This window comes from Pocillopora verrucosa, chromosome 1, assembly GCF_036669915.1.
Source record: "Pocillopora verrucosa isolate sample1 chromosome 1, ASM3666991v2, whole genome shotgun sequence".
In the NCBI taxonomy this organism is placed as follows: Eukaryota; Metazoa; Cnidaria; class Anthozoa; order Scleractinia; family Pocilloporidae; genus Pocillopora; species Pocillopora verrucosa.
The window spans coordinates 15,560,505-15,571,314 of NC_089312.1; the positions used below are offsets into that span (position 1 = coordinate 15,560,505).

General features: G+C 38.6%; 1 protein-coding gene across 1 annotated transcript in view; it reads left to right on the forward strand.

Annotated features, from left to right (window-relative positions):
• Positions 1–9,608, forward strand: part of LOC131789274 (myoferlin) — a 40,419-nt gene extending 30,811 nt beyond the window's left edge. The window contains 13 exon segments of the mRNA XM_066161447.1: positions 542–669; positions 1,393–1,563; positions 1,892–2,037; positions 2,574–2,713; positions 3,373–3,461; positions 3,642–3,737; positions 4,143–4,190; positions 4,822–4,912; positions 5,255–5,354; positions 5,994–6,190; positions 6,882–6,991; positions 7,212–7,359; positions 8,253–9,608. Coding sequence (XP_066017544.1) covers positions 542–669; positions 1,393–1,563; positions 1,892–2,037; positions 2,574–2,713; positions 3,373–3,461; positions 3,642–3,737; positions 4,143–4,190; positions 4,822–4,912; positions 5,255–5,354; positions 5,994–6,190; positions 6,882–6,991; positions 7,212–7,359; positions 8,253–8,285 — 1,497 coding nt within the window. The 3' untranslated portion in view covers positions 8,286–9,608.
• The last annotated feature ends 1,202 nt before the right edge of the window (positions 9,609–10,810 follow it).

Sequence of the window (10,810 nt, forward strand, 5' to 3'; positions counted from 1 at the left end):
GGTTTAGATAAACCATGGTTAGTGTGAAATTTGATTTCAGATCTGAAAGGTTTAAAAGAAAATTTGAGTGAATCCCATTTTTGTTTGGTACAATTGAATGATTGAGTGCATTAAAAGGAATTGGGAAAATTATCCCATAACGGCTTTTGAACAGAGAAATATAGAAACCTGGATTAAAATTTAACCCTGGGTTGGCGCTAATCCGCCTACGAACAGCTGGGCCCTGATATTTTGCATTGCGTTTTGATGCTACGTCACAGGACCGCATGGGAGTGGAGCTCGCACCTCGCTTTCAATTTATGACAATCGCTCTTTAGGGTCAAACTGGTAACGTGGACTCGGAAAAGTGTGTAATCTTGCGAATGATTGTTTTAGTCGGCGATAGAATACTGATTTGATCAACATGAATCAAGTTGAAGCTGTGAAATCCCTCCTTAGCTTTAACGACTCAAATTGATGAAGTAAACACTCTTACACAATGACAGCCCAATCGACTATTAATTTTGTTTGTTTTATTTGTTTGTTTGGTTTTTTTTGCCAGGCTTTAGACCTTCAGCCTCAAGACACTAGTGGCCTGGCTGATCCCTATCTTGTCGTACATCTGGGAAAGACTAAGGTCTCTGACAAGGATAGCTATGTACCAAACAATCTGAACCCCTTGTTTGGAAAGTAAGTTGGCAAATCTTGGATTATTGTGTGTATTAAATCATCCACCATGTTCGCAGTGTAACAGGCGATCACCGGTAAAACTTACTCCCGGTAGTGTCTTTTTTTTGTTTTTTTTTACCGCCTAAAATCGCCTTGAATTCCTGAAAATTTAACTGGCAGAAGGATTGCTCTACCGGTTTGAAACTTTATTCTGCCTGTCGTGCTTAAACGAAAGGGTAACACTGTACTCGTTCTTCTTGGGTGATAGTTGCTCAAAGGGTGACCCTCTTAGCAACGACGCACCCATTCATGTAAACGGGAGCTAAAAGGGATTTTTAAGATACAAAGAATTGTTATTTTTTTGGATACTGAAATAATCGCTGTAATTTTTATAATAAACACTCGATATATTAAAGTACAGCGCAGGTTTAGTAAGATGTTGAGATATTTGTCAAGAGCGTGGGACAAAGAGAAATCTGTGTATCTTATGAGCATTCGATCGGTTGGCCGTTGTTAAGCATTTCGACCTGAGATACAAAGTACTCGTTAGCCACGTAGCTGGGCCATTTGTATGTTACAAATAGAACGGAATACTACCGGGAATAGCTTTGGCGCAAATGTTCTGTGCATCGACTATTGATTACGATCACGCGTAGCTTTTCTATCCTTCTTGCTCTTTTTAAGTAACTTAAATAGCTTCTAATTTTTATACAAGAGTATTATTTCTATCTCGTTTACTACCAGGATGTTTGAACTGACCGCCACCATTCCCATCATCAAGGACTTACGCATTAGCGTCATGGACTATGACGTTATCGGCCGAGACGATCTGATTGGTGAGACTACAGTGGATTTGGAGAACAGATTCTTGTCTCGTTTCCGTTCCACTTGCGGATTGCCTCAGACGTATTGCACGTGAGTATATAAAGAGCCAAGAGATAAAAATCCTAATGTGCCAGCTGGTTTAGAAGGTGAACCATCAGAAGAGATCCTGACTGCGCATGAGTGGAATATTTAATCATATTTTATCCTGATGTATCATTTATGTGATTTTGTATTGGAATGAACACCTTTGATTCAAACCAGTGGCGTGACTAACGTAAAGTCAGTCAACGACATTGGTCGAAACCAAAGATGCAAAAGAAACGTGGTACTCTTGGTTACCACTTAACAAAAGTATACCTTGCCGACAAAAAAGGCCGGAGAGAAGAATGACTTGTTTGACTTGTTATGTGATTGACAGGTCGGGTCCAAACCAGTGGCGTGACTCTCAGACGCCACGTCAGATCTTAGAGTACTGGTGTGAGCTGAACAGCTTAGGTAAACCTCAGTTCCTTGGGAACACGCAGCTGGTGCTGGACGGAAAGGTTTACAATTTGCAGGAGTTCGGTGAGTTATTCAGAAATTTCTTGTTATAGTAAATGAATTTCTCTTAGAGAGCTTTACAATTTAGTTTCTCGAACACAGAAACGAATTTAACCCGTTTGACTCCTGAGAGTGATTAGCATCTCATTTCTCCTTACATTATCACTCCCGAATCACACCTTAAGGTCATGAGAATAATGGAAATGATCATTAACTGAAGAAGTTTTCGATTTTAAACCAAATTCTCCTTGTCAACACCTGAGGAAATTTATAGAGAACAATGTGGAGAATTTGCAAACTGATGTTGTGGTTTAAAGGGTTCATCACAACGTTATTATCCTCAATATACACATTAAAACAGCCTCGAGCAAAACAAAGTCAAGATTGGACTAATTTGTTGACTGAGGGGCGCGATTTTTAAAAGCTATTCCATTGCCCAACCAGACTTCGAGTCTATACCTGACTAAGCATGCTTTACATTTTACGTCACAAGGATGTTTTTGGCATCAACTTTTTTATGTTGGGGTAATATCTTCTTCATGTCCTGTTTTGTCCAATAGAGGAAGGAATGCTGTTCCATCCCCACTTGGGTCCACCTGACCAGCGCTTGGCATTACACGTGTTAAACTCCATGCCGGTAGTACCTGAACACGTCGAGACCAGAGCATTGTATAACTCACTCCAACCTAACATCGAGCAGGTACAAGTATGTCGCTTTTAACAGGGGGAGGGGAACCTTAGTTGGATAGCTAGAACAGTTGTTAGTGATAAAAGTGAAGTATGTCATTGCATATTGGGTTGTTAGAAGATAGCTGTTGGGCTGCTAGAAACACTGGTAGAAGTTTCAGCACTAACTTCGATACTTCAGCTTGACTTCTTGGTTCGCCCGTTGTCTTCTTCGACTGATCAGCATGTTCACTGTCCCTCTCAGTTCTGGTAAATTGTCGATAAGAGTGAAAATCAGAATTTTGACAGTTTCAAGTCATCATTGTGATTTTGAATAAAAACAGTCCAGTCTTATTATTAAGAGTAAACAATCCCAAAATGCTAAGCAACATTTTGTTAAACTTTTTTAACTCCCGATATGGAATTGTTAATTCTCCCCTCTAGCTGCTGCACCTTTCCTTATAAATTCGTTTCGAGAATTTTGTATTAGATCAAGAGAACAACTTCTACCTGACAAGTGTTAGTGTTCTCACTACCTGCGTGCGGGATAATGCGTTAATCTCCTCTGGAAGTTAAAGGTGTTAACTTGGTTCTTAACTTGGATTTGATTGGTCGACGTGACAAGAAGGCTGGTGCCGAGAGGTAAGTACTGAGGGAAGTGTTATTCTAATTCTTGGCACATTTGTCTTTCAGGGTAAGCTTCAGATGTGGGTTGACATTTTCCCGAAGCATATGGGAATCCCAGGCTCACCTTTTGATGTTAATCCTCGCAAACCTGGAAAGTGAGTGTAGACACACATTGCAACTGTTTTACTTAACCTTCCCGGTACTGCATACCTTACGCATGATGTTTGTATAACTATTTTAGCTTACTTTACCCTGAGCCGGCATTGCTTTCTATGCTACTGTTTATTATAACTGAGTGACTCAAGAGGTTGTATTTTTTAACGTTCGTTTTTCAGCTATGAATTGAGAGTAATTATTTGGAACACAAGTGATGTGATCTTGGACGAAACATCAATAACTGGAGAGAAAATGAGTGATATTTACGTGAAAGGGTACGTACCGAAAAAAAAAAGGAAGAATTGCTTTACCTTTTGACTCCTAAGAGTGACTAGCGCCTAATTTCTCCTTACAATATCACAAATTAAGGTCATGAGAATAGAGGAATTGATCATCAACCGAGGAAAGTCTTGATTGTTAAACAAATTCTCCTTGTCAGTAACTTGGGAAATATATAGAGAACAGTGTGGAGAATCTGCATAATGATGGTAGGGTGTAAAGGAATCATACCTCGAGCCATCGAAGCAATCAGTTAGATTTTATATCAGACCTAAACTGATCGTTTTCCCGCTAAATCTCAAGCTGATTTTAAAGCGATGTGTATTAAACTCGTTTGCACGACTAAGAAATCACTTTCTTGCAGTATCGTGAAAATATGTTTTGTACTTTTCGTTTAATAGATGGATCGCTGGGATTGACGACTCACAGAAAACTGATGTGCATTACAGGTATGTAGACTGTGACCAGCATCTTATTTCTCCTTACAGTACCAACTCTGAATCACCTGTAAAGGTCACGAGAATAAACGAAATGATCGCATATTAAAGAAGGTCTTGATTGTTAAACAAATTCTCTCTGCCAGCACTTTAAAAAATGTATGGAGAACAGTGTGGAGAATATGCACATTGACGTTAGGGTGTAAAGGGTTATGTGTAACTAACTTTGTCGTTGATTTGTCGGGCTTAAGCTTGCGGTAAATTCATTCGGGTTGTTATGAGAGAGGTGGACCTTGTGACAAATTTGAAGAATGAAACGACATTGAAGTGGACGGAGAGGATGGAAATCTTGCCAAAGAATTCTTCCCACTCTTAGTATTTCGCACTGTCCTACATAACTTGATTTGGTGGCTTGCTTTCCAATCCTGTCTCATCTTTCCAGCGCTGTAGTTTCTCTTATAATTGCAATTTTACTGTAGCCGTGAAGGGTTTGAGTTGTCGCGTGTTCAAAATATACCCTTCAAATGAGTAGCCCTGATTTCATTACATGTATAGGAATACCTTGAGATTCGATAAGCAATTGCAGCATTCACAGTTAATCCGTATATGTAATATCTCTATTGTGACATCCTGTATCACTCAGGTCTCTGGACGGCGAAGGAAACTTCAACTGGCGCTTTGTATTCCCATTCATGTTCCTCGCTGCGGAGAAAGTCCTGGTTGTTAGAAAGAAGGTAATACTGGCCTCTTCTTGTCATAAATTCAACAAATAGATTTTATGTGCGTCTGTTCATTTTTTTTCCACATGTGGGCGTCTTCTGTGATCTATTATTAGACGAGCCCACCGCAACATGGAATCTAATTGTTTTCTGTGATTAAAAAAGAGGAAAATGTTGCTGATGGCGTCATCTATGCGTCTGTCCCCTAATAGATCATGAGTCAGAACCAACCAAAATGCGTGTAGAATTCAGCTTATTATAAGAAGCTTACTGCATTCTCCTTGTCTGTTACAACAAAGGTAATGTTCAGACTAAAGGTGCTAATTTAAATGCATTGGTTTGATTATATCTTGATAGGAACACTTTTGGAGTTTAGACGAAACAGAAGAACGTGTCCCTCCGCGCCTAGTCATCCAAATTTGGGACAATGACAAGTTCTCTGCGGATGACTTCTTAGGTGAGTTTTATTTGTGTGTTTTAGGATCCCAGAATCATTTCTGGATTTTGTGTGTCAGGGTTCGTACAGGTCCTGGAAAACCTGAAAAGTCCTGGAATCTTATTTCGACAATTCCAGGACTGGAAAATGATTACAGTTCCTGAAAAGTCTTGCAAATCTGCTCAACCCAAGCAACAAAGTTTTCAGAATTTACGTTATAAGAAATGAATGTAGAGAATTGTATGTAAGTAAGGAGAATTGATTTTGAAATCTTGGGAATGAAAGGGTTTCAGGTTAAAATTGGTGTCCTGGAAAAATTCTGCCAAATATTGACATTGATCTACCTTACCTTGAGCCGTTTGACTGAAAGCACAAGAGTTTCCAGATTGCGATATTACGGATGAGGATAATTTTAACTTTCTTGTTCGTTTTCTTTTTGGAAACTTCACTTGAGATGAGGGCAAGTTTGCGCTGGCTGTTAGCTGTGTTGTTTCACCTTGGTATCTCGTACTTTCAAGGGAAACGAAAGAGTTTGAAATAATAGATGATAAATAACTGACATTAGACGAAGCAGTTAAATTTGAATACGAGATAATGGAGGTCAACCCTGATTTTCGATCAACGAGATATTTCATCCAAACCTTGTGGTTTTCTTTCCAGGTCAGTTAGAGCTGAATCTGAACCGTATGCCCAAGCCAGCCAAGAGTGCCAGGAGGTGTAGTCTGCAGCAGATACCCTCATACGAGGAAGGAAGAGCCAGCAGCAGTGTAGAGACGGTGTCCTTGTTTGAGTCGAAGAGAGTTTACGGTTGGTGGCCTTGTGTGGCTCAGGAGGCAGGCGAAGAGATGCAATTAACGGTAAGGTCAAAAGAGAAAGTCTCCTTTCACTTGACGTACATAGGAGAATGGAAGTACATATCATCAGTTTCTCCCGGTTGGCTTGCAGTACTATGCGTCAGATGCCATCATGGACATAGAGCTGTTTTCAATTGAGTGTCGAAAGTAATGATTGGTCCCAAAAAATCGCGCCACCTTCTCATCCAATCAGATTCAAAACTAATTTGCCTGTTTTTAACTTGAATTCCCACTGGCTGACTTTGATGTCGACCTGCGCTCCAATTGGCTTTCGTGAGTACTGTGGTTTTGGTCTTTCGAAACTGAACTGAAAATTGCTCTATCATAAAGATGAATTTAAATTTTGATGATTTTGTTGGCTTTAAGGTTTGAAATAGTTAAAGAAGAGAAAAGGAGACGGAATTTTTACAAGGAGATATAGGAAAATATTCCATTTGCCATTACAATGGAGGCGTGTTATTCCGTTGTCCTTTGTTATCAAGGAAAAGCGCGGATGAATGTCAATATCGGAGCAACTGCGCATCTACCCTTCTCTTGACTCAAAATTTACCCATATTTTTATCAGTTGACTACTGTTGTTATTGGTCTTTTACTGAGTTTTGCTGATAAAATAGATCTAGCTAATTCACATGCTTAAGTTTTGTAATGAATTGTTTGAGCAACGATAGCTTTTTTATTTTCCTATTTATTGCAGGGTAAAGTAGAAATGGCCTTGGAGTTGTTGACCCACGACGAAGCTGAAGGAAAACCGGCTGGCAAGGGGAGAGATGAACCAAATCAGAACCCGACGTTAGACGAACCTAAGTAAGTAAACGAGCTATTCATGTTGGTGATATGAAGAGCCTGGCAGTGTTGATATTCAGCGAAGAGTTCGTTGCCGAACTTTGAAGGAAAGCATCGACTCAATTTCTAGGTAGTAGCTGAAATTCACGCTGTGTGAATGAACCATCAAGGGAGTAAGTATTTGAATCAGTACGAGTAGTTTTTGTTAAACTGGATTTATGTTCCCTTCGTGTTGTTACAGTCGCCCAGCAACCTCGTTTCGGTGGTTCACATCCCCTCTGAAGACCTTACGGTACATTATATGGAGAAACTACAAATGGATCATTATTGGAGTACTTATCACTCTACTGATCGTGGCCGCCATTGTTATCTTCCTGTATTCCATGCCGGTGAGTACGATGTTTGTTAATAGTTGAGCTGTATGAACGCCTGGATTGGTGAATCAGAGCCAGATATACGGCTCTGGTCAATGCATAGAAATTGAAAACAAGGAGATTCATACAACCCTTCCTCCTCCTCCCCCCATAAAATGTGGCGGTGAAAATGGCGGGAAAACGCGCAGTACGTGTGGTTTTTATGCACATCTGATTGGTTGATTTCGAAAAACGAAATTCCGTAAGAGGCCTTGTGAACCAAAGTGTCTTAACAAATTTTGCGGTGTATTCCGGCACAATGGTCTATAGGATTAAATGGAATGAAATTAAATGAAAACTGTTGATCGGTTCCCAACTAACGTCAGGAAAAAAGAAAAAACATTGATGACCATATGGTACACGTAGTGTACCGAACACTTTAGTATATTAAGGGATTTTAAATTAAGGGTGGCAGATGGTTGCTATGGTAACCCGACATGACCAAAATAAGTGATCGCAATTTGTCGATTAATGAGGATCTTCTTTGGTAGCTCAAAAGAAAAGAAAAATTGTGGTAGTGCCGATTCGTCAGAGAATTGATATTAAAAAAAAAAATACGAAACCACTTTGCGTCAGCTAAACACTTTATCTCCCATGAACGCCCAAGACAGAATTACTCCTAACAATATCAATACAATATCAAGTAGACAAGTGATGAGAATAAAGTAAATATCAGTCGGAGAATATTAGTTGATCCAATACTAAATTCTTCAAAGTAACATCATCAGGATTGTATGACAGGAGGTAAGGAGAATGATTATTAGAACGCGGGAGTGAAAGAGTTTGTAAAATAATTATGATTCTATTTTTACATCGTGTTTCTTTTTTTTTACCTTTTTGATGATCCTCTTTCCTTTTTTTCTTTTCAGGGATACTCAGTGAAGAAGATATTCAACGTTTAAATCGTCCCCTACGACGGAAAACTAACACAGCTCAATACAAAGTCTAATTTGTCGAATTTATACTACTATTACAAAGAATGAAATGTTAATAGGATTAATATATTGGAATGAATCTTCATTATTATGTTAATCAGAAAAAATTAGTGGGAGATGCAATGCAATGACAATTGAATAGCTATTACGTAATTATCAAAAGTTTTGGAAATATGTTTGAACCTTTGTTCAAATTGTTAGTTAGTATAATTATGATTGCATAACTGGTCATATGTTTGTTAACCTAGTTACTCTTATATGCCCTACGTAATGTTTTGACTCCTTTATGCTGGTTGCATAGCTTTCAGTGGAATCACTTAGGTTGAAAAAGGGTGCTTAGGAGTCTTTTCAGAGAATTATTTGATTTTGCTTCATCTCTGTTTGATTTGCTTGTTTTCAATGTGAAGCGACTGTTTCTTTCTTCTCGTGTTCCATGCATTTGCACTATCCAATTGAGGTTTGAGATGTAAATTCGATAATAACGTAGAGTATTCGCCTTTTGCGTAGTTTTGTTTACTCTAGAAATAGCGGGCGAATAGAAATAATGTGTCTAACATTTTGTCGCTGGCGATGAATCCCTTTCTGTATTTGACCAGTAGACAATGGAACATGTAGGAATGAAAGGGAATTTCACATTCAAAAAATAATTTCAAAGTATTGTTGAATGCTGAAACCAGCTGGTTTCTTAGGTAGTGGTCTATTTTGCTCTCCCATGGTTAAATATCCGTCATGCAATCTCCAACTTTTTTACGTGACATCTCTATCAGATGTCACGCATCAAAAATATTTTAGGAGAGCGTGACGCTTAATGTGAGGCCATGTTACAAAATGGGTCAAGTTAGCATGTTAAAAGAGGAAAAAATACTTTGACAGTTTCAAAGGACAAAGTTAATCTTTTAGAACTGCTACTTGTCTAGCAATGTTTAGGTAGTGCGAACGGATAACTCAAGTATAACAGTATTAAACATGAGCTGATATGACATGAATTCTTCCTTGGAAAATTTTGAAATATAGCATTTGACAATGAATCCTTAGGTTAGCCGCGGGAATGAATATATTATTGAGAAAATGTAATTAATCTTTGTGGATACAATTCCTTTTCTCAAGTTAATTTCTTAAGCGCTGTTATTAATTGATACATCCATTCAGGATGGGTGCGACAATTGTTTGCATTTTGTTAAATAATCAATTATTTTTTCATTTGAATATTGCTTAACTAAGAACTATCTGAGGTAGAAGGGTGTTAGCTTGTAGCTTCAATAAATAGGATTTGTGCTCTCGAATCAGAAATTGCTTCAGTGATCTTTCTCAGTTTGTTAGTTTAGCATTCTGAAGGGCGTCGAAAAATTGCCCCCGTCCTTACAAGAAATTTGTCGCTTGCGGTCTTTCAGCAATGAACGTAAACCTAGAGTACGTTTTTGATGGAAAAACTTACCTGAAAATAAGAGCCAATCGGACCAAATGAAAATATCGCAGGGTATCAACGATAATAAAAGCCACTCTGCCCTTATCAGGGAGAAATAACCAATAACACGTCACGCCTTTCATTGGGGTTAAGTTTTACAGTTAAGTCGCGTGGTACATTTCTAAAACCAAGGAAACGGTATGGTGGAGTATAACCAGAGTAACCAAATAAGGCCTCTGTTCAACATTCTATTGCACTTTTCCTAGAGTCAAAGCATTGTGACTCGAGTGTTAGCTGCAGCTTAAAGCCGACACCCCGGTTTGTTCGTCATTTTAGCTATCGCCGCCGATAGACGCTCTGTCGAAGTTACACGTCATTTCACCTAAAGAAATTGTCGTGAAAAAAGATAGCACTAAAAACGGTCAATAAAAATGCTATTAAAAAGCAAGTCAGTAGTAATTTTATCGTTTTTCTTATTGTATACGGCCCAAAAAGCACTTACATCCTTTCTCAGAGTTGTACCGCAAGCGTTCCTTATAAAAATAAATTGATCAAATACAACTGATTTCAAAGTACTTCACCGAGTTACATCTTGCGAAAGTACAACGCATTCGCTTGAATCGATAAAATCGATACATCAGCACTCCCCAGTCATCAAAGATAATGAGTAGGAAACCAGTTAAATATTTCGTGTAGACAGTTCGTTGTCATATTGACGATCGGACAGAATCGTTTTGAAACTAACCGATATGTTATTCGCCCTTTGATCGGTCAGAAATTATCATTTATATTACAGTGAAACTCGTAGCTATTGAATGAAAGCAATAGACCCCACTAAATGTCGTTATACCGGGGTATTAACCCATGCACTTACGATATGAAGCGTAGACTTGAAAACTTTTAAATCACTCGCCTTTGGCTCTTGACCCAAAAACCTTTCTCGTGTTTACCTATTAGAAAGCTCTTCAAATTGAGTGTCTTTCAACTAAGACCAACGTTATCACAATGGCCAAACAGAAGAGAGGAAAATTCCTGTAAGAGCCAATGAGAACTAAAAAAAACCCGATTATTTAGCCTAAATGCGGGA